At 43.4% G+C, this 23,659-nt stretch overlaps 3 protein-coding genes across 3 annotated transcripts; 2 read left to right on the forward strand and 1 right to left on the reverse strand.

Annotated features, from left to right (window-relative positions):
• The first annotated feature begins 96 nt into the window (after positions 1-96).
• Positions 97-2,491, forward strand: LOC117850744 (uncharacterized). The gene is made up of 2 exons (XM_072292861.1): positions 97-1,361; positions 2,209-2,491. Exon 1 carries the CDS (start codon positions 141-143, stop codon positions 1,356-1,358), a length of 1,218 nt encoding a protein of 405 aa, XP_072148962.1. The 5' UTR covers positions 97-140; the 3' UTR covers positions 1,359-1,361; positions 2,209-2,491.
• A 5,923-nt stretch (positions 2,492-8,414) lies between these two features.
• On the reverse strand, positions 8,415-9,656 carry LOC117847654 (uncharacterized). The gene has a single exon (XM_034728894.2). The coding sequence runs from the start codon at positions 9,604-9,606 to the stop codon at positions 8,683-8,685; it is 924 nt and encodes a 307-aa protein (XP_034584785.1). The 5' UTR covers positions 9,607-9,656; the 3' UTR covers positions 8,415-8,682.
• Positions 9,657-14,716: 5,060 nt separating this feature from the next.
• On the forward strand, positions 14,717-21,052 carry LOC117850484 (uncharacterized). The gene is made up of 23 exons (XM_034732304.2): positions 14,717-15,089; positions 15,895-15,974; positions 16,064-16,150; positions 16,226-16,276; positions 16,369-16,486; positions 16,567-16,623; positions 16,847-16,911; positions 17,070-17,153; positions 17,467-17,517; positions 17,598-17,660; positions 17,776-17,822; positions 18,338-18,407; positions 18,495-18,557; positions 18,818-18,907; positions 19,159-19,197; positions 19,287-19,436; positions 19,530-19,607; positions 19,682-19,767; positions 20,047-20,095; positions 20,191-20,271; positions 20,353-20,446; positions 20,633-20,729; positions 20,838-21,052. The coding sequence occupies exons 1-22, from the start codon at positions 14,732-14,734 to the stop codon at positions 20,707-20,709; spliced, it is 1,938 nt and encodes a 645-aa protein (XP_034588195.1). The 5' UTR covers positions 14,717-14,731; the 3' UTR covers positions 20,710-20,729; positions 20,838-21,052.
• The last annotated feature ends 2,607 nt before the right edge of the window (positions 21,053-23,659 follow it).

The raw sequence follows: 23,659 nt of genomic DNA on the forward strand, positions 1-23,659 counted from the left end.
CAAACCAAAAAAGCAATTGAAAATCCCACAAAACGGGCTGGCCCAGCTCAGCAGAGAGAGCAAAGCCCATTTTAAGCTCCGGCTGCTGCCTTCTACTCCACTGTCCTCTCCCCTCCCCTCCCCTCCCCTCCCCTCCGTCGATGGCGGCGGCGCGCCGGATCCCCAGCGCCCCGACGGCGCAGCCCGTCCTCCCCGACGAGATCCTGGAGGAGATCTTCCTGCGCCTCGACGCTGCGGCCGACCTCGCCCGCACCTCCGCAGCCTGCTCCTCCTTCCGCCGCCTCATCTCCGCGCGCCGGTTCCTCCGCCGCTTCCGGTCCCTCCACTCCCCGCCCGTCCTCGGATTGCTCGACGACGAAGGGTACGGAGGATCCCGCCTCCCCGTCGAGCGATTCATCCCCATCGAGCGATTCATCCCCATCGAGCCTCCCCACCGCTCCGCCCCGGCGGCCCGCGCGCTCGCGCGTGCCGCAGACTTCACCTTCTCCTTCCTCCCCGACGCCTGCTCGTGGCGGCCCCGCGACAGCCGCGACGGGCGCGTCGTCCTCTCCCGGCGCGTCGCCAATGCAGCCGCCTTTGATGACCTCGTCGTCTGCGACCCCTTGCACCGCCGGTATGTCATGATTCCTCCCATCCCCGACGACCTAACGGCCTCCATCACAAAACTTGGCAAGAATTTCGAACCCTTTCTGGCTCCAGCCGGCGACGGCAAAGATGAAAAATTGAAGGATGAGGAGGAATCGTCATTGAGAGTTATCTGCACTGTGAGGTTCGAAAACAAGTTCATAGCCTTCTTCTTCTCTTCGGCCAACCAGAAGTGGGGACTCATCACTTACCACAGCTCGAGCTCTTTTGGATACAGGCGCTGCTATGCGCATGGCTGTTTCTTCTGGGTGGTTGATTCAAAAGGATATGCACTTATGCTTGACACACGTCAGATGAAATTCTCCATCATTGACCTCCCTCCAAACAATGACGTTTCGAACAGATTTGCCTTTGTGGAGGCAGGGGAAGGCAGGCTTGGGTTGTTAACTCTTGTTGGCAGCACAATTGACCTCTCTTGCAAGATTTGGCGAAATAATGATGCCGGTGCAGAAGGGTGGCAGCATTGCAAGATGATTCCTTTGCCCAAAGACTGTGGTGGGATCAACTATATTTGGTACATTATGGGTGCAGCAGAGCGCTACTTAAATCTACTAGCGCTTCACATGGTCCATCGTGAATCGCCCGGACAGTATTTTATATTGGACATCAAGACATTGCTTTTGGAGAGGCTCTGCACACTTAATGCTAGAGCGTTTTTAGTATCTCATCTGTATGCAAGCTTTCCACCACTGTTGGCACCGCCAAGTTTATGAAATGTAAGAACCATCTTTCTTGTTTCTTCAGCCACTGGGATTAGTTTGTGTTGTTGGGTTTCCCCATCATCCTACTTGTTACCATGGTTATCTTGCTGCTTGCATCTCTAAATTATCTCGCATCAACTGTTTAACCATGCACCTCTTGTGCTCCTTGCTTTCATAGTTATGATTGATTTTATATGAAGTTTGGGAAATCCTGTAGCATTTTGCGACAAACTATTTTGTTCTAATCAATATCGTCATATAAAGTTATCGTGTTCTAACAAATTTGCCACTTTTGGATGATTGGCATATCCTTATAAGTGTATCCCCTGTCGCTTGTTTCTGAAATGAATGAGAATAATTTAGTAATTGACCCTACCCTCACATATCTGTAATTGAATGGAGGAAGAGCTTAATTATGTGTAAATGTACATGTGCTCAGTTTCCTTCTATATGTGCTTTTGTTTGGTCTGCTTTCTATAAAAGCTTATGGATGAATTTGACATTAACAAAATATGTAGAGTTTCTTGGATCTACAAAAACTACCATGTTTGATGAACTTATCAGTCCTTCATTACACTTCAATGTGCCATTTACTTATTTTGGTTCTTAGCCTATGGATATCACCAAATCACCAAAGCCAGGGCAGACAAATTTTTATCCATTTTTTTGTGGGAAAAATGCATCGAGTTAAAATCAGTCCTCTCTATCTCTGTTTGTAGATTTCAAATTTGCATCTCCATACAAAATTAGTAGCTTGTTTCACACTTTCACATGCACAAGCATATAGCGCCTTTATGTTGGCCTAATAATGCTAATTTTTCTTGAATCCATCTTGATTATTCTAATATGTAATCTTTGTTAGGTATCCTCTCGTGAGTTCTCAAGGTGGCAGTCTGGCAGAGCAGCATAGTTGGCAACATGGTCATGGATGGCTTAACATATTGTGCAAGACATCAGCAACTACTGGTGTTTATGACATATTGACATATGTATGTAGTACGATCAGCTGTTCTGTAGCGGTTTAGTTTCTGCAATCTTATTCCTCCTGTTTGCCTTTTTGCCCTGATTTGTGTTTGTAATCTGTACTCATGGCTTGTTGAGGTTCCTGGTACAATTCCAAAGAAGACAAACAAACGGTTACACAACTGGCTTCTAGCATTTGCTTCTTTTTGCCTGTGAGAATCTTGTGATCTGTCGTTACAATAACTGCTAAAATCCCAGCTAAGTTAGCTGCTGCAACAACTGCGTGGTATTTCCAGCTTGGAGCAAAGAAAGCATATGGAAAAATAGTTCAGTTCTTGTTGGAACATTCACCTTTCAGATAAGTTGGTTTCAAGTCACTTGGTCCGCTGGTCTATGAAAAAATGCATTGAAAATGGATGATCCCTGAAGGCCTGTGTCCACTCCATTGCTCTTATGCTTGTGAATATCTGTTTCTCAAAAATATGTGGATCGTAACTGATTATTCATCTTAGGTACTGTTATCTGCAGCCAACAGGTGCTTTGTTGAATTATTGTTATACATCTCAGGAAGCTTTGTGGATGGTATTGTGATCCCTTGTAATTTGCGATCCTTTTCTTTCTGTTGTGAATCTCAAGGGAGATGTTCTGGTGACATTGCTAAAGTTTGACATGTTAAATTATTGATACCATGTGCCTTCTATGCTTCCATCAGGCAGCTGTTGGAATGTATATACTTACTTACCAGGCCCAAATGTTGCTGCTGCTGCTGACCATATCCATATGCCCAACTGTGGTTCCGTGCTTCAGCCATGATAGAACATGTGCTCCTTTGTGTTGTACACATTTTTGGCAGAAAATCTGTGTTCTAAACACTTGCTCCCCGGCCTCTACTAGATGTGGCACGGCTGCCATGACTGTGATGCCTGATTGATGTTTTGGATATAAATACCCACGCTACTATGCACACGGCTGCTGCTACTGGATTGTTGACCTGTTCATTCTGATAGGCTATTCACTTGTGCTTAACACAGGCGAGATGAAATTCTCCATCACTGAACTCCCTCCCAAATTATCTCTTATCCACCACTGTCACTATAACTCTGGTTGAATGCTTCATCCATGATAGAACTACATTGCTCATTTTCTCTGCGTAATCCCTCTTACAGAGACGAGCTCTTTTGCATTGTGTTGTACACAGTTTTTGCTTTTTTTTGGTGTATTTTACACATTTTTATATACCAATCGCTACAATCACATGGCTGGTTCTACTGGATTGTTGATCCGTTCATTCCGATCAGCTATTTGCTTGTGCTTGACACACGTGAGATGAAATTCTCCATCGTTGAACTCCCTCCCAAGTCCCAACAATGAAGCTTCTGAGCACGCCATTGTGGAGGCAGGGGAAGGCAAAGCTTGGGATGTTAACTTTAATGATGTCTAGACCTCTTTTGCAGCATGTAGCAAAACTTTACTGCTGACAATAACTGTGGTTCCATGTTTCATCCATGGTGAAATAGAACTACATTTGCTCATGTGCTGTACACATTTCCTTTTACAGAAATTTGTGTGTTTTACACATTCTTTTTCCTAGGGCCTCGAATAGCTCCTGATGTCGAGGTTGGTCTTCCAGCTAAGTTAGCTGATATACGTGATGTGGTTATCATCGATATGAACAACTAAGTTCACAGAAGATGGATGCATGACTGCCTTCATTTCTTCATGCATCTTATGTGTTTAATATATTACCCTATTGACTTGTGTTCTACACATTTGCCCACATCCTCTCTCCTACTGATGGCTCCTCAAACCAAACGTTCCAGTTCTAGTGTGCAACACTTTTTTTTTTGGTTGGAATGTTTGCTATCTTGAAAAACAATCTCACCAATCTTCAATACATTTTTCCTAAGGGGAAAAATTACTAATGCCAACAATCATTTGTGCATGTTTGAATCGCACGATACCTGCATCTGTAACTACATAAATGAGAACACACATCACACGCAACACGCATACAACACATGAATTCATTTCACATTTCATAAATTTCATATGTTAGTTTCCCTCTGCTTGGTACAATGGTAGCAGCACCATCTGCATCTGCAGCTATGGTACTTGATACAATCTTTATTTTCCTTTGTAAGAACGACTTAATGCTTGATATCCATATGTTGCTTAATTTATTTTGTGTGCTTTAACCATGTGAATCAAAAGTTTCAGTTACTGACATGCATTATTTTAGATGTTTTTTCTACAGGTAAAAAGGTCTGGCAAATACATAAAAGTGTATTTTGTGAGTACTTTACTATGGGTTCCAAAAGTTCTTCAAATATCTACATGCATTGTTTAGATGCCTTCTACAAATGGAGAGGTGTGCCAAAATAATTGAAAATACATAAAACAAACACACATATCGACATGCACATGCAACATGCTTGTTTGTGATGATTACTGAAGATTCCTGCATGGATGTCCTACAAATGGGCCATTAAGAATGATAAAAGAGGCTGCTGATCCCTTCTTAAGCTATCGTCAAACTGAATTATATCTTCAAGATACGGATTGTTTGCAATCACATTAGGTTTGCCTCAATTCTTGACTCTTCTTTTGTGCATTTAGGGTCCACAAAAAATCCATATCATTAGCATTTAATATCATAATAAGTGCCACGTTTCTTTACGATTTTGAACCATCTCGCTAACGTCAGTGGCGGTTTGATTTATTTTTCCTAAAATCATTTCTGTTCTATAATACAGTAGCATCTTTCTTTAGCAAATCAAAAGCTATTTCTTGAAAAAAAAAATATCACGTTGTAAATCTAGACATCATGCGATCACTCTGTCATGACTTGAAAAATGGATTTAGAATATGAGAGGAAAAAAGGTAAAAGTGATCAGGTATCTGGGCGAGCAGTTGCTCCTTCGCCATGATAGAAAAAAGCATGCAATTCAATGACAGGCAGCTTCTTTCCCAGTCAAAAGCTGGCACCGGTCTTCAGGTTAAAACGCCTAGACAGGAATCATCAACTAGCCATTGGATGGACTAATCATCTAGGCGCCATCATTTGGTTGGCCATTTTGCATCTAATCACTTCCTATCCCTGTGATCCTTATGGTTCAAAACGGGAATGTTCATGTTCATTGAGATCATGTTCAGTGCCCATAATTTATGAATTCCTTTCTGATGTGACATTTTGAATGACAAAGCAGTGAAATAAACATCCGGCAAGTGTGCTGTGGAACATGGGAATTTCTTTATGATATCTCCATTTAAGAAATTCCTTGTACGTCACATTCTCAAGATTCGTATTTACTAAAATTCAGGAGCTCCAAACACATATCAGGTATAGATCTTTCCAGATACAGTTTTTTTTCCTTACCCTAGCTATAGTATCTTATAGTCGTGACAAGACAAGATTGAGCAGCCAAACTAAGGCATATCAGGTATAGATCTTTCCAGATACAGTTTTTTTTCCTTACCCTAGCTATAGTATCTTATAGTCGTGACAAGACAAGATTGAGCAGCCAAACTAGGCCTTGTTTAGTTACCCGATTTTGGACAACCAAAATCACTGTACCAGCACTGTAGCATACTGTAGCGTTTCGTTTGTATTTGTGAATTATTGTCCAAATATTGACTAATTAGGCTCAAAAGATTCGTCTCGCAAAGTACAACCAAACTGTGCAATTAGTTTTTGATTTCGTCTACATTCAGTACTCCATGCATGTACCGTAAGTTTGATGTGATGAGGAATCTTCTTTTTGCATAGTGCCAAAGTTGGGATTTTGGGGTAACTAAACAAGACCTAAGGGCGCCTTTTGGAGCGGCTCCGCCCAGTACCAGTTCCGTCTAACACCGCACTGTTCAATCACTATTCATTTATTGTTCATGCACTATTCAATCACTATTCATTTATTGTTCCTGCACTGTTCATTGGAGCTAAATTTTTCTCCTCTCCCTCCCTCTCACAGCCGGTGGAGGAGCTGGTGGCTCCTCCGACTCCGGCTCCTCTGACGGTACAGTGCCGCTGTCAGGAGGAGCTCAGCCAAACTAGCTCTAACATCCAAAGATAAGTGGCATCTAGATTCAGGATTGAAGATTAAAATTAGGGTTATAGGATGTAGGGCTTCATTCTCTAAGGGGGTGTTTGGATTCTGGAGCTAAAGTTTAGTCCGTGTCACATCGAATATTCGGAGGCTAATTAGGAGGATTAAATGAGTTAATTATAAAACTAATTACACAGATGGAGGCTAAACGGCGAGACGAATCTATTAAGCCTAATTAATCCATCATTAACAAATGGTTACTGTAGCAACACATTTGTCATGGACTAATTAGGCTTAATAGATTCATCTTGTTGTTTAGCCTCCATCTGTATAATGGATTTTGTAAATAGTCTATGTTTAATACTCCTAATTAGTATCTAAACATTCGATGTGACAGGGACTAAAATTTAGCTCGGGGATCCAAACACCCCCTAAGTTGGGAGGTGGTGGCACGATCCTACTTATAAACAGTTCTTTTTTAAGCTTCAGTAACGTGGCACCACTATAGCAATTAGCAGCCACGTACTAATAACATTCCCCGGCAAAGCAACACATATAGGCACATAGCTTCATGCAACATTGCCACACGGTTCATCTGATCCAGCATCCTCTCATCCTCTGAATTGTTGTTTCAGTCAGTCAGACGACATGGAGTGGCATGCCTTGCCGTGTTGCCCCCACAAGGCACAAGAATCAGACTGGAGCATTGAAAAAGATACACTAGTAATAAAAAAACATATCCATACCCCCCTACATTTCTTGTGTTCAGAGTAAAAGTTGCAGCACTGTTCCACTTGTCACTGCACAGTAGTCAGCTCCTCTGCATGCAAAGTGCAGGAGCCCTGTTTGGTCTTTTACACCTGCCAAAATATTTCATCCTGAATAAAGAAAACTGGAGCAAAATCACAAGGAAAGGAAGATCTACCAGTACCACATTTTGCAGTGCACACTGCTGCCCCCCAGCATCCCTCTTTGGCTCTTTCTACCAGTGATCATTCATCACTTTCACCAACTTTCTCCATGCCGTGCTTAATTACTCCAAAAAGCTCTTGCAGGCTTTTGCCAGATTCTTCACTGCTGGTTGCTCAAGATCCTCAAAGGCTCAAACAACACAAGCCATACAGTGATCCAGCAGCCCCAGCCGCAGCTGCATTGCTGCAAAACAACCTTCACCAACCAACGCTGAAGTGAGGAGGCCAGGAGAAACAGCTCGTCATTACTTTCTCTGAAACAGTTGCTCCAAACAACAAAGAACTGTTTCTGTAAAGTAAACAAAACGTTGCGAACTTCTTGATTTACTCACATGTTGCTATGATTGTGTCTTGGAAGTTACCGAACCCAAGGAGCAGGGGATCAAAAAGAACTGTCACGTCAGTTGGCCTTTGTCCACCCAATGTAATGTTAGTTAGCAACAACATTAGTGCACTGCTTGTGATTAGGCTGGAACCTGCTGGAAGATGTCAGTTTTTGGAGAGCCTCAGCTCACCAACCAACCGATGTGGCTCATTCATCATCTCAGCTGTGTGAAGCAGCTACGATGGTCGATGTACAGAAAGAATGCAATGACAGGAGGAAACCGAGTATCTTAACACCAGATTCTTGTTGGTTCTTTACTGTTGATCTTCCTATACTAATTGCATCCATGATCTTACTCCAGATTTAACAAAGCTTACACACTTTAAACTGTGATTATATCCAGATATAAATATAATACGGCAACCCAACCAATTTAGGGAAAATGTGTTTAATGAATCGTTCAAAACCAAGAAAATGGTTCTCTTTGCTCTTGCTTGTACCATCCTACTTACAGACATTAGCTGGACATCAGCTTCCCCATTGGGAAAAAAAAAGGCATGGGATTGATTAACGGCCTTTAAAAAAACAAAACTGGATCCTAATCATTAAAAACACAGTGAGACGCCCTAAAAATATCAAAATTAAACTGACAAATAAAGATTTTCAAACTAAATCGCTGCTTCACAGAGCACAAAATTCCAGTTCCTGGCTCTTGCCATGTCACCACCATGACCACTCAACCAAAGAACTCCAACAAGAACAAGAATCACCATCAAAAGACCAGCTTTTCCAGCAGTCAAAACACTTGCATTACAACACCATGCGATTACTACAAACAGAGAACAAACAGCCCACTGATCCCTTTTCTATACAACAAAATAAAGTCAACCCCTTTTTTCCCAGCTACTCACTTACTTGACATTACAATACTTACTTAACACTAAGCTAAGCCATGAACAGATGAGCTCCAAGAACGGCAGCTCAAGGAGGAAGAGGATAGGCGTTCATGGAGGTTGAGGTGGTGACGGCGCGCGTCACGGTCTGGACTTGCCGGCCGCGACCGCGGCGGCGAGGCCGTGCATGGCGCCGTAGCCCGGGGAGCCGAGCCCCAAGCAGCCGAGGAGGAGGCCCTGCCGGTACGGCAGGAACGTGCGCCGCCGCATCTCCTCCGTCTCCGCGCGCCGGGCCTCGTACAGGCGCGCGTGCGCCGACCCCCTCGCCCTCCCGCGGCCTCGCGACGCCGCCGGGGAGAGGTTCCTCTTGGGCGCCGGCGGCGGAGGCAACGGATTAGAGGGTTGAGGTGGGTGCTTGCTGCTGTCGGACTTGCTCCGGTGGAGGAAGTCCTTCAAGAACCCCCACCTACGGTAGCTTCTTGAAGAGGAGGAGGACGCGGAGGACGCGGTCGACGAGGAGGAAGACGACCGAGACGCCGATGGGGCCACCTCCCCAGCCACTGCCTCGCCGGAGCTCGCCGCGGAGAGGGAGCGGGACCGGCGGTGCACCGACCGGCTCCTGAAACGGCCGCGCTCGTCCGCCGGCGCCGCTTTCGCCTCCGCCTCCGGCGGCGGCGGCGCCGGACGGCCTGCTTGGACGTCTCCGTTCAGCGGCGGGAGAGCCTGCGGGCGGAGGAGGAACGACGCGAGCCGCATTGGCCGGATCTGGCCGTTGTGGAAGAGCTCGTCGGCGGAGGACATCGCGGCCGCGGCTGGCGACGGGCATCGCGAGGAGAAGTCGAAGTCGAAGTCGAACCCCAGCTCGCAGCCGTAGTCATCCTCGGTGCCGGGTCCGCCGCGCGCGGGGCTTGCCGGCGCGCTGTAGAAGCAGCCGGCGGCGGAGAAGGAGGGGTCGCGGGCGGGGCTGGACGGCGCGCTGACGAAGGGGGTGGAGCACGCGCTTCCGTCCCCACCCCCTCCGCCGCCGCTGCTGCTGGGACAGTGGTCGCCGGGGATGGCGGCCATTGAGCCGGCGAGTGGTGGTGGTGGTGGCCGGTGGGGATGGCGAGACGCGGAACGGCGGAAGTAATGAGGATTTAAAGCGCTAGCGAGGAGTTGGTTGATGCTGGGATTTTTTCGATCTGCCCCCTGAAAAATGCGATTTTCTTCAATGTCTTAGTGACAACCCCATCTTTGAATTGGAAGCAAATTTTATTAAACAAGTAAACATTCAAATATGTCTTATCTGGACTACAGAGGTAGAATGGTAATAAAGGGAGAGATGTTAGAAGATAAACTCACCTTTCATATGCTGCACAAATCAAACGATTTTCTCATGAAATTATTATCATTTTTTTATAGTGACGTGTTTCTTAGTACTCCCTCGATCCTTGTTTTGACTTTTTTAAATTAATAGATTTTGTTATGCATTTAGTGCGTTTGATGGCGCTCCAAATCAGCTTCACTCCACTCCGCTCCTCGCTCCCAGCGACTCCCACTCCGAGCCACTCTTACCCCCCCCCCAAATAGCTATTTGGTAGCGCACCCCAAGCTCCAGCTCCCGACGATGATGACGCCTATCAGCCAGTGGCAGCAAATCGAGCTCCGGCACCACAAATCCACCTCTGGTGATGCGTAATCGAGCTTCAGTGCAGCAAATCAACCTCCAACAGTACCAATCGAGCTCCAGCGACCATATGCAGCAGACGCAACCACAGATCGAGAGGACGGACAACTGATTCGACCTCCATCAGCCACAAATGGACCTCCGGCCGAGCTCCGGCGGCCACGAATCGTGTGAACCGACCTTCAGTCAAGCTCTGGCGTGCAGGTAGGGAGGAGTGGTCGAGGGACGGGCAGACGGGGCGAGCTGCCGGCAGATGGAAGGGTGGATGGGGGCGAGCTACCGACGGGCGGACGAGGTAGGCGAGGAGCGGAAAGGAATCGGGGGGAGCAGGTTTTTTCCGCTCCCCCCTCTGATGTGGAAGCCAACGGAGCGCTCCGACTCGATTCACTCAAGAATCGGATGGTGACCGTTTGGTAGCGCTTCACTGATTCTCGCACGGAGCAGAGCGACGGGAACGCTGCCAAACGCACCCTTAGATATATCTTATATCTAGATGCATAATATTATCTATGAATTTAGAAAAGCTAAAACGATTCATAAGTTAGGAAGGAGGGAGTGTTGCCTAGTGCTTTGTCTAACTTTCTCTTCTGCCCCATGCCTAGAGTCATGAAACCTCTGGCAATGAAGCTCGAAGAAGAGTAATGAATATAGTGGCGTCTGTGAGCACGAGATTAGGATCCAATGGCTAAACTAGTTCATGCTTAATATAGTTTTAAAAAGTGTGATTTGAACTACTATACATTTACATTTGGGTTTAGGTTCAAAGTTTGGAGGGTAACGGTGAAAGAATTTAAGAACGTGATTATTCTGTTATTAGTTGAGAGTATTGGTACACTACACCAACCCTGTAGACACAAAAGCGCATGAAAAATAATTACAAAAAGTTGTCAACAAAGTACTTTATTACCACGTGTTATGATGTCGCGTATATATCATCCACAAATTTGAAACCCGAAACTAAAATAGTACGAGGAGTAATAAAAAAAAAGTATAAATTTCATTAAGAGGTGAATTAGACGAACGAAGTTGAACCGCTTGGGATCAGAGCAATCAAATTTCATAAAATTGATGGTATTATGGGAATCGAATTTGAAAGTACTTTCTAATGATTATGATTCCTCTGTAACTGTCAATGATAAATTATTGTAGCTAGAATTTGCAGTGGTCGAGGATCTTTCCAAAAACCAAAACATATGGAGTAGGTAAGCGCAAGAACCTTTCAAAAGCATCGAGGTCCACGACCGTTTGCGATCGAAGCTTTAAATCCTTGCGATGTTCTCCGGTGGTTAGTATTTAACTGGTGAGTTGTTCTTGCCGTGAAGCATGCATGCCACACGCACCTTCCATGGCAAAGGCGTCTTTCATGCGCCCTTCTCGCGTTCGGATCCTACGACGTGTTAGCGTATGCCCGTACGCTTTATTCGGTAGCCTCGTCACTAAATTCCCTCTTCTTCTTTTTTTTTTTTTGCGAGGAGTCGTCACTAAAATTCCATTACGCACGGTTCCTGTCTCCTAATTTCATGCGCCTGTCTACACGTGCCACGTCTGCTCACTCGTTGCTAGTCGTCTACGGTCTCTCGATGTGCATGCATGCATGGAACAGCAGAGCATAGCGCTCGCATTTTTCATGCACTCATCGGATGCTCGTGTTGCAAATAAAGGATGGAAATTTCGCGGATCAAATCGAATTAGTGGAATTGGTATTAGCCCATTATCTGACGGTACCGTAAATAAAAGGTTCAAGGACGCTGCACACCAGAATTAAGTCAATCATTTTCAAACCTTGATCTAATCATTTTACTTTGTAATTTTGGATATCTCTGAAAATGTTATGAGTATGTATATATTTTTTGGAAAATTAAAGTAGCCTAATCCAAGTGTATATGCTTTTTTAATTTCCTGCGTTTTGGAAATTATATTATGGTAAAAAAAGTAATTCCTTTTCTTACAAAGAACAAGTCATGTTCTGGATACAAACGTGACCTCCAAAGCATAAATTTGACAACTGAACAAACTATCGATACGAATCTATTTCCCACCGTTTTCAGATATCCAACCTCAAAGTAAAACGTGCTTGTTTAAATTTAACGATCGTTTGACTTTTTAGGTAAAAAAAAAACACCTCAAGACGTCACTTTGTTTGTGGCTGAACAAGAGCCTGGAGGTTGCACGAAACAAAGAGGACGTCAAAAGGCGGAAGCCACACCAACAGCCGTCCGTGCGCGATCGTACGGCCGATCCCTGGTGCCGCCCTTTTTTCCGTGCGTAGCGATAAGAAGAGCTGCAGAGGGCGACGTCACTGGCCGGCAAGGTACGCTCCGCTCCCCGCCCCCCCCCCCCCCCCCCCCCCCCCGCGTTGTTGCGTTGGCCGCCACGCTGGCAGCTTCGAATTGCCAAGATCTCAGCACAAAGCGCCACGTGGCTCCATCACCTCCGGGCCCCGTCTGTCACTGTCTCAGGTTTTTCACATGAGACATGACGCGAGTGGCGTTTCGTTTTCGGAAAATCTCCGCGCGGATCCAACTGGTCGCCCTCGCCGAATTCCAATGGGGGCCCGGATAAAGCATGGCCGTGGAATTTCGTAACGGCACCCGCGCACATCTCCGTGGTGAAATCAAACATTTGTTTCTTCGTTCAAAAATTTGGCAGAATATACGCGTGGATGTGCGCGGATATGAAATACCTACTACTCCTTTCAAAAGATTTTAAACCCTTTTAGTAGCAAATTATGGTAGAACGTTGATACGTGGCCTATAGGAACTCCATCGAAATCGATTTTGGTTTCGTGGGAAAATGGGAGAGTTTTTGTATAGCAGAAGAAATAGCGACTCGAGGAGCGTGGGCTTGTTTCGGATCCAAAACGAGTGCCTAGGTCCGGCCCTAAATTCCCCTTGGGTATCAAATCTGGGGCATGGGCGTTGGAAGGTCACCCGTGATGATTTCTATACTGGAAAACTTTTTAATGTATATGATGGTTTTTTTCCTTTCAAAAAATATATAATGGTTTGGATCCGTGCCGGCGAATCCAGTGCCGAAGCGGCAGCCGCCGGATCCAGCACGGTGAAACACCAACGGGCGCTGCCTATTCGAGCACGGGGGCGAGGGCGCCGTTCGAGCACGGGGGCGACGGAGTAGCAGTAGCGGGGTTAGGGAAAGGGATGTCAAGCTCCTCCATCGACGGCCGCGTAGCCCCCCGCGGCCCCGCCCAGTTCCAGCCCCACCCGGCGCAGTTGGGGCGCATGAGCGTCCGGGCGGCGGCCGGGAGCCTGGGACAGCCGCAACGCAGCGAGGGGGCAGAGCAGGACGGCGCGGAGAGGGGCCATAGCAGTAGCAGGCGGTGTTGCGTGGTGGAGCTGGACACTGGAGTGAACGACATGGAGAGAAGGAAAAAGAAATAAGAAATAATTGGTTAAATCTATAATTCTATTTACTAAACTTTTTATTTCGTATATGAAATTACATTTTAAATCATTTGAAAACATAAAATTAATTTGTATAACAAGCAATATAGCTAGGGTCATATTAGACATTTTATATTTTCTATACATCAATAGGAAGGAGCTGTTTTGCTAAACGTTTTTCAAAACGGCTTTACCTCCATTAGAAAAGCCGCTCCGCACCACAAGAGGAGTCAAAACCGAAGTCATTTTTGGAGGAGCGAAGCCATGCATATAGACCCTCAATTTATGGCAATTTTCTTTTGTATTTCCTTTTGCGTTGTGATTCACTTTGTGCTGTAAATTAATTCAAAATATAGCATTGAAAATAATCATTAAAAAGTAAATGTTCCTTCAAAATTATATGTTTCAAATATAGTTGTTCCATAAAATAGTTAGTGCAAAGTTACAATTCACATAAAAAGCGGTTAACTTATTAGTTATAAGAATATGAATAAAATATATGTGTGTGAAACTATAGGATTGCAAACAAGGATTGACCGTAGTGTGCACAGAAGTAAGAATTCGGAACGTGAATGAGCACATAGAGTAACAGAGGCATAGATTTGAGTGTTCGGTTGGAGTGTGCAGAGAGGTAGTTTTTGTTCACACCTCGGTACTTTCAATACCATATATTTGTCATGCTCCGTGCATTACGTTAAACTTTTTTTTAGCAACCATGATATGTGTTGCATCTTGATATTGTATTTTTAAAATTCTTCCACAGTCCATAGCTATCAAGGATTAGTACCGCGCGTTTCTAGATAACAATAATGTTGGATTATGATGTTTTTTTGCCCGTAGTAACATACACGTATCTACCTATCTATGTAAAAGTTAAATGTTTTGGAATAATATCTACATTAAAGTTAAATGAGCCCAAATCGTTGTCGAATCCATGCAACTAGATAGGCGATTATAGATAAATTTTTCTTTGCTCGTAGCAATGCACGGGCACGATACTAGTTGTTGTCCAAACCCACCCACAACAATTTACATGCTTCTTGAGCCGGACTAAAATTGGGCCAGGCCTGGCCTGGGCTTGGTCTTTATGCTTACAAAAGTCCAAAACCAGGGCCCAGGCACAATGGTCCAAAATCCAGATCCAGGACCAACGGCCCAAAACCTGAGCCCAGGCCCGGACAAATCCGGGCCACTCCCAAACAAAAGCTTGGCACACCACGGGGCGAGCGTGCGCTTGCTGCTGCTACAGTTCTTTCCCCCCACGGAAGCGCACAGCGCAGCATCTCCCACCGGCATATCCCCCTCCTCCGGCCTCATGTCTTCGCCGCCGGCGCCGGCGGGGGTGGAGCCGCGGGCCGCGGCGACCAAGTACGTGCTGATCACGGGCGGCGTCGTCAGCGGGCTCGGCAAGGGCGTCACCGCCAGCAGCGTCGGCGTCGTCCTCAAGGCCTGCGGCCTCCGCGTCACCTGCATCAAGATCGGTACGCCCCCTCCCCTCGAACCCCCTACGCGGAGTTGCGAGGGGTTCTTGCTGGTGCCCCCCTCCTTAAACCCTAAGGAATCTTGCTTGTTCTTGGGCGGGGATTGGCCGGGGAAAGCTGGGGTGTGCTATTGTTGGAGTGAATGCGACTCGCTTCCGTGATCCTACTAGGATTTAGCCTTTTCTTGATTAGGTAATTGGGTGTGGAAAGCGGTAGTTTGTTGGTTTCTGCGTGGAGTCTCAGTTGTCGGAGGCAATTCTTTACTGGTTCTTGGTGGAAATTGGGGCTACAGTCAAAGATTACCTCTTTGAGGGGTTCCAGTTACTTCGTCTACCTCCTCTCTGGCGAAATTTAGCGGTACCTCATGAATTGATGAGCCCTCGATGTCAGGTTTTAAAGGCTTGTCGCTGTCTTACTAGTACAGTTTGTTGCTGTTGCTTTTAGTGGCCTTTAGAGGTGGAACCTGTGGCGTGTTTTAGGTAAGCTTTCGGTTCCATTGTGAAGTTTGGTGTTGGGCCTTTTAGGGATAAACATGTGTCCTTTGATTTTCGTTTTATTGGTGGGATGGTGCACTCAAGCTTTTAGGCTTTTGAATGGCCTTTTGTGATTGGCTTTTTAAAGACTTTTGTATAAAGACTGGTACCTTTTAGGATCTTTTGGTATGTGAAAAGGTTAAATCAGCGCCTCCTTTTTTTCACGGGATTTTGAAATCCACATGTTCTCCATGTCTAGAGTTAACTAGTATGGATTTTCCTCAGCTTTGGTGTCTCACTTGTCTTAACTAGTTCATCTCCTGGTTTTGTAGATCCTTACCTGAACACAGATGCCGGTACCATGTCCCCCTTCGAGCATGGTGAGGTGTTTGTCCTTGATGATGGTGGAGAGGTACAGTTTCCCTCCATGCTTTCATCAATCACACAATGCTTAAGTTTGCAATCAAGGTGCTGAGTTATGACTGACATGTGGCAATGTAGGTTGATTTGGATTTAGGAAATTATGAGCGTTTCATAGATGTTACTCTGACCAGGGACAACAATATTACCACTGGAAAGATATATCAGGTGAGTGTATGCTCCATGGGGATGCTCGCTTGTTCTCATTGGAGATTGTAAACAGATAGTTTCTGTTTCTTTCAGTCTGTCATTGAGAAGGAGAGGAAGGGCGATTATCTTGGAAAGACAGTCCAGGTAATTCCCTTGCGGCATTTGTTGCTGGAGTTGCATTGTATGGTATGCCCATATGGCAAAAATATGAAATTCTTATGGTTTTAAATATACAGGTTGTCCCTCATGTCACTGATGAAATAAAACAGTGGATACAGTCAGTGTCCTCTGTTCCTGTAGATGGGCAGACTCGTCCAGCTGATGTTTGTGTTATTGAATTGGGAGGCACTGTTGGTAGGGTTTGTTGACATGTTATGATCTGACATTTTGTAATTATTAGTGTAGCAGATAAATTGATTTTGCTCTTGTTTCAGGTGATATTGAGTCAATGCCATTCATTGAAGCTTTGCGCCAGTTGTCCTTTTCTCTTGGTATAGCTGGCTTTTCCATCGTCATTTCAGTTTCCACATTTTATGCATGCTGTGATGTGTTTTGGTGTTACAACTTACTACAAAATAGATTAGCGTACACTTTCTGTGCTGCCATTTTTGGTGCTAATGTGCCAGTCATGCTTTACATTTTTTTGGAAGCAAAAATATCTTTATTTTTTAGTGGCTATCATGAATGTGACCCATACTTTTATCTATTCTCTAGGCAAGGAGAATTTCTGCCTCATACATGTTAGCCTTGTTCCGGTATTGGGTGTAGTTGGTGAGCAGGTAAATAATTCTTCCTATAACGGCAATGATGAATTCTGATTATCACATCTTCTATCCTTACATGTGGGGAAAAATCCACATTGCACTTTTCAAGTCTTCTATCTTGACAAATAGTTGCTGGTAGTGGGAATCTGACATTATTTTTTCCCCTTTTGTAGAAAACCAAGCCAACACAACACAGTGTACGAGAATTGAGGGCCTTGGGTCTGACTCCTGATCTTCTAGCATGCCGGTCAGCACAGGTAATGTAAAAGCATAAAAAAGTATGAATAGCTAATAGTAGATGCTTTAAAATGCCATATTTAAGTCATTGTAGAGATTTCTGATACTTTTCCCTGTGCATTGGATACTTGTCATGGCACATTTGCTGTTCAGTTTGTATTTTATTTTCCTCATAATGATTTTTTCAAGCAGCCATTAGCTCATTCTAATCTGCCTTGGCTTAGCATATACCTTTTGTGTTCATGTCTTTTGTGCTCTAATCATTTTCTTCTATTGTCCAATTAGATTTAAGTGTTCCTTTCCAATCTGAGCTATATTTATCTGCTCTTTCAGCCACTAATAGGATCTGTTAAGGAGAAGCTTTCACAATTTTGCCATGTCCCGGTATGTTTCATGATTAAGTCTGAAAAATTGACATTTATCCACATTGTTTTCTGACTCACATTCTGTCTTCATTCCTGTAGGTCGAGAACATACTGAACATCCATGATGTTCCAAATTTATGGCATGTCCCACTTATCCTTAGAGTGAGTAACTTCCACAAGAACCTTAACCTTGTGGTTTTCTAGAAATATATTAAATCTATATTGTTTGCATTTAGTATTGGCTGCAGCTCAAATTTTGATGAGTATTATTTTGCAGAATCAAAAGGCTCATGAAGCTATAATCAAACAGCTAAACCTTGCAGGGTGAGTCAGATGATTACTTAAAATGATTGCTCCAATGCACTTATAGTATTTGGATATTTCTGCACATAGAATTTGTAATTTACCCATTTCAGTGTTTTTGGAACTGCTAGGAACTTGTTGGGTGGTGAGGTGGTACCTAGTGCCTAGGCGGCCATTTGGCAGGCTAAGGCGGCCGCGCCTAGACAGTCATGGGCAGCATCTAGGTGCTAGGTGGGAGGGTTTTTCAATTGTACCTAGCACCTAGGCACCAACTTAGATGCTCTAGGTGTTTGTTTTTTAAGCAGTGACTCATATACTGTTAAGGAATTATATATTACCAATATTGATAGACGATTGGCTTAAATTCCAATACTGGACCTATGTTGAAGTCATTATTAGTGGAAAGGCTTACTCAGAGATCTATGATGGTTGACTTGAGATGTTTACATCGTATTACTGCAATGGCATCACCAGTTTTTATGTATAGTGTTATGGTTAGTGTCTGGGAGCTATATCATCTTTGCTTTTTTTCATAGGTCTGCTGGACCGCCTGAGTTACAAGATTGGACAGAGATGGCTGAGTCATATGACAACCTTAAGAACTCTGTTAGTATTGCACACAGTAGTATTTGATTGGCAATTGGCTCTTTTGTTGGTGCAGAATAGGTCTGAATAAATATCAATCTTATGCAGGTTAAAATTGCTTTGGTTGGGAAGTATACTAACTTGACAGATTCTTATCTATCAGTGGTGAAGGTTGGTCCATATATACACAAATGTAGCTTTTTTTAAATAGCTTGCCAATGGTGAAAATTAGTCCACTAGCTTTTACTTATATTTTATGTGGTGCGATAATTATTATAGTTACAGTTGTTTCCATGGTTTCCTAGAGTAGAAACAATTGTTCTCTATTAGTTAAACAACTGAGATTTTTAGCTGCCACATTATTGTGTTTTACTGTTAATTTGATTTGGGCTTATGTTACTATACATGAAACATGTCTCAATTTGTTCCAGGCTCTCCTACATGCCAGTGTTGCCTGTTCATTAAAGCCATCTATCCAGTGGATTGCAGCTTCAGATCTTGAAGATGCAACTGCAATAAATGTAAGTCACTAATCATGTGTTCAGTAAGATAGGGACAACTACAGTAATAGCACATGATGAATCAGTGATCCATTTTTAGTATCTCAGTACAAAATTGCATTTGTATCTTTGCTGGCTCATCAAGTTTCTGTATTAAGGTGGTTATACTTTCATTGTCACATTTGTAGCTACACTCATTTCCTCCTATTATATTTTTTGTTCATTCTTTGTTTGTATGTTATTGTATCACATGATGACAGTTTTTTTTATAGGCACCAGATGCCCATGCAAAAGCCTGGGAAACTCTTAAAGTGAGTATGCCCATTGTATTTCCTTCCTATTTTAAATATTGATAAACTCAATTTTAGAAGTTAATATTCATGAATGCTGAAAATTTCAGGATTCAGCAAGCATTTTGATACCTGGAGGATTTGGGGATCGTGGAATCTCAGGAATGATATTGGCTGCAAAATATGCCCGTGAGAATAAAGTTCCATATCTTGGTATTTGCTTGGGCATGCAGATATCAGTGATTGAGATGTCCAGACATGTGTGTTTGCTTACCCCCTCCCCCCCCCCCCCCCCTTCCTTTTACCTTATGAACCTATCCATATAGATTCTCACTTTGATTATCCTTCGCTAGGTCTTGGGCCTGGGAGATGCAGACAGTGAAGAGTTCAACAAGGATACACCAAACCATGTTGTTATGTACATGCCTGAGGTACTTCCTTTCCTGCTATGATTATGGAGGAGACAGGGCTTTGATCTAATGCCTTGACAAGGAACTGTGTTCAGGTTTCAAAAACACATATGGGAAACACGATGAGGTTGGGCTGCAGGAGAACATTCTTCCGCAAACCTGATTGTCTTACATCAAAACTGTACGGACATTTGGTTCTTTCTTGGTTAATCATATTTTCTTTGGCACTATTGAATTTAGTTTGTTTGGCTCCATTGGGACCACCATACAAAAATAATGTCCCACATGGTTGTGTTGTCTGGAGTTTTCCTTACTTGGAAATTTATATTTTTGCTGCATTGCATTCCAAATTTGGCTTTTGTTTAGTTATAAATTGTGGTGCAAGCCCTTGGTTATCTAAGAGTTGCCTTATACAAAATTATTATGCACATTCTGATTTGGACTATTACGTAACTCTTAGGTATGGGAGTCCTCCACATGTAGATGAGCGGCATCGTCATAGATATGAGGTTTGCCTTCTATCTTTGTTTCTAAACATCCTTTTATTCTTGGTGTACACTGTAGCTCATTTTTGAACTGATTATTCATTCTTTTGTTTAAATAGGTCAATCCCTCTTTTGTTCCCATGCTTGAAAAGGCCGGTCTTCATTTTGTTGGTTCTGATGAAAGTGGAAAACGGATGGAGGTACAAAGCAAACAGCCTGCACTGTTCTTGTGTCTTGATTTTCTTTTTTCAAAGGCTGAACCTGCTTGCACCTATGAGCAGATTGTGGAGCTACAGGATCATCCTTTCTACGTAGGTGTTCAGTTCCATCCAGAGTTCAAATCGAGGCCTCGAAGACCTTCACCTCCTTTTACAGGTGATTTTTTTTGTCATACTTGAAAAGTTAACTTATGAAATCAAAACTGAAAACTTATTGAGTGTTTAGATCCCCTTTCCGAGAAAATATGCACTGCTTTGCTTCTTTAGTAATCTGCACTAGTTGGAATGCTGCAGTACCTAATTTGCTGTGCAGGTCTAATATTATTTGTTTTGGGCTACGCAGGGCTGATAATGGCAGCTACTAAACAACTGGGAACAAATTCAAATAACTCGAATGGTTATGTTGGAGCTTCTGAGTAATGTCATTCAATCGACGTAAGGTAAAGGGTTCTGAAACTTTGGTTATCCCTCGAAGGCATTTTCTTGGGATATGTAACTAATGTTTCTGAACATTCCGTTGATGAGTTGAATTTTTGTTTCTTTTGCAGATAGGTATCTCCCTTTGGGTGGAGTTGAAGCATTTTGCACCTTGCTGCTGAGGCTCAAGCTGTTTTCTGTACACATTACATGTACCAGAAATGAAACTGCGATGGAAGAGACTTTTTTGCCGTAGAGACCACTTGAGTGGCGTAGCTGATGATCATAGTGAATGGGGTCGAACCTCATGACTTTGTCGACTTTTATGAGCATGTCCTGTCACCCCCGTGATTGCGATTCTAACTGTCATGCCCCACTGCTGTGTGGGCCTGATCGCCACGGGGCCCACATGGCAGTGGTTCAGTCTGTCTGCAGTTTCTGCAGAGGATTTGCTTCCCATTTAAGGGCCTGTTTGAGGAGGCTTCTCCTCCGTCATTTGGTGAAGCCATTGCGAAACGGGTAAACAGAAAAAGGCTTCACCTAGGACGCCCCCTAGAAGCCCTAAAGTGGCTTACATTAGAGTGAAGGAGCCGGAGCCAAAACAGTGGCTTCACTGGCTTCTCCCTACCCAAGCGATAAGTCCACCTGAAATTACCGACGACATTGCCTTCTGATAGTGCTTTTGCAAAATGTTTTTGAAGGGCTTTAATTCTGAAAAAAAACTATTTCATTGTTGAAGCCAAAACTAGCCATTTTAGGAGCCAAACGCATGCTACTGTCCAGTTTGACATAATCCCCGTAGGGCTTAATTAATTTTGAGTCATTTTAACACCAATAAATACATCTCAAGAATGTACTGAAAAACCACATAATAGTTTAATTAGCTGAACTTTGCCAAGACTCTTATATCAATAACCACACACAATATTGTTTTTTAATATAATATGACCATTAGGTGCTTGGCCCTCCCAAAAAATCCGTTATATTATTTCTTAAAAAAACAATTATGTTGACGGTTGACCATACCCATCCAACCATAGACATATGTTTGAAGATATAGGTAGATTGTTCCTGAGCTTCTATACAAGACAAGAATCAGTATATTTAGCACGGAGTAATTTCTAGGAAATCAAGATTGCTTCGACATTTGGAGATTGAATGTGGATATATATGGCACCCATTGGCCGAAGAATTTTGATACGTTGATGACCAATTCAATATACCTTAAATGCTAACTACGCCTGCTGATAGCAATGTCCAGATACATAATTTTATCTGTAACAACTGGAGCTTTGTTTTTTTTTCTTTTTGAAATTGAAGGCTGGAGAACTGCCATATCATCTGCACAACACATAGCCCAGAACAAATTACATTCCATTAGGCAGAAAGCTAACAACCATGCCAAAAATGTTAGCCACCATAGTTTATCTGGTACTGGTTCGAGTCCTCAACTTGACACGGATATTCGGAGATGCTTATAGGGCATTTGCGTGTATGTATACATAGAGGTGAGTGTGCATGAATGCAGTGATGGATCTAGGATTTGAGGGGGGGGGGGGCTTATTTTCTTCTTCTTCCTTCTTCCTCCTCTCTTTCTCTTCTTCTTCCTCCTCATTTTCTTTTTCCTCCTCTTCATCCATGGCTGAAATTTTTAGGGGGAGCTTCGGGGCTCCCTTGACTGCGCGGGGGTAGGGGGGCTCTAGCCCCTAGCCCCCACGCTGGACCCGCATTTGTTGTATGTTTTGATAAAAAACCTCAAGTAGGAAACTAACTCTAAACTTGTCTATTATGAAGTTTGTTTTTCTTACCAATTTGGCATTGAGGACATTATTGATTTACCTTGTAGGTAGGGACAATGTTACTAGTGCTGGCCTGGGCCTGAGGCTTGGGGCCTAAAGGAGGCCCTGCATGCTACCTCCTAGCGATTTTGTATGCATAATTTTACATAATTTTCTAGTCACCAAGTGGAGGTTTTGCAAGAACTGGAGCACATGCCCCCTGTTTTTCCTAAGATTCTATTGTCTTGTTTCCGTCCACATGCTCCTCGTACATTTCCTTTGCCCTAGTATAATTTATCTATTGACGGTATTCACTTCCAAAACTAATTTTCCTTTTAGTGTAGTAATATGTCAGATAAATGAAGCTGGATGTTTTCATGGTGAGATGATCACTATTTCTACTTGAATCGGTCATGAGAGGTTTTAAGAGTTGCTGAATATAGTCCTTAGAAGAGAATATTATTGAACTGGGACTAGATCCCATAAAAGCTGGTAGCATTAACTTTACTTAATTTTGATATAAAGTACTCCCTCCGTTTAAATCTTAAAAGATATTTGCAAAAAAAGTACAATGGATGAGATTTAAAACCTTTACGTACAAATCATAAACAATAATCAAGTACGTACTACTCCTCCGTACCTCAACATGGAATGCATTTTCTCTCTAATGGATCGGAGCATCCACCTTGTTGTAGTAATAATATTTTTTTTTTGAAAAGGATAATATTCCAGCCTTTGCGATCACACATAGCTAAGTTCTAACAATATTCTCAGGCTGATTACAAATAAAATGGCTATATTACGCAAACGGTAGGAAGAAATCAAAAGCAAAGTCTATTATTGCTTCTCCATCCATTTTTGATGAAATATCCAAGGCAACGGCTTCCAACACCTTGCTTGCGAAACGAACAGTCTCCCTTGTGTAGTAATAATGTATGATGATCAAACTCCGAAGACTATCAGTATATCACTAATACTACAGAAATGTCTATATGTGGGTGACTTCATTCTCCAAACTGACCATCGAATCAGATGCTGGATAATTATATTAATATAATGTAGTAGGTTTGTAAACCTTCTTCATATGGCCAAATCTATCTTTTTATGCCGCTCGAAAATGGGAACAAGAAAGATGAGGACACTGATGGTAGCTAGGTGTTCCAAGTGTTAATTTT

This window comes from Setaria viridis, chromosome 3 (genome assembly GCF_005286985.2).
Source record: "Setaria viridis chromosome 3, Setaria_viridis_v4.0, whole genome shotgun sequence".
Lineage (NCBI taxonomy): Eukaryota > Viridiplantae > Streptophyta > Magnoliopsida > Poales > Poaceae > Setaria > Setaria viridis.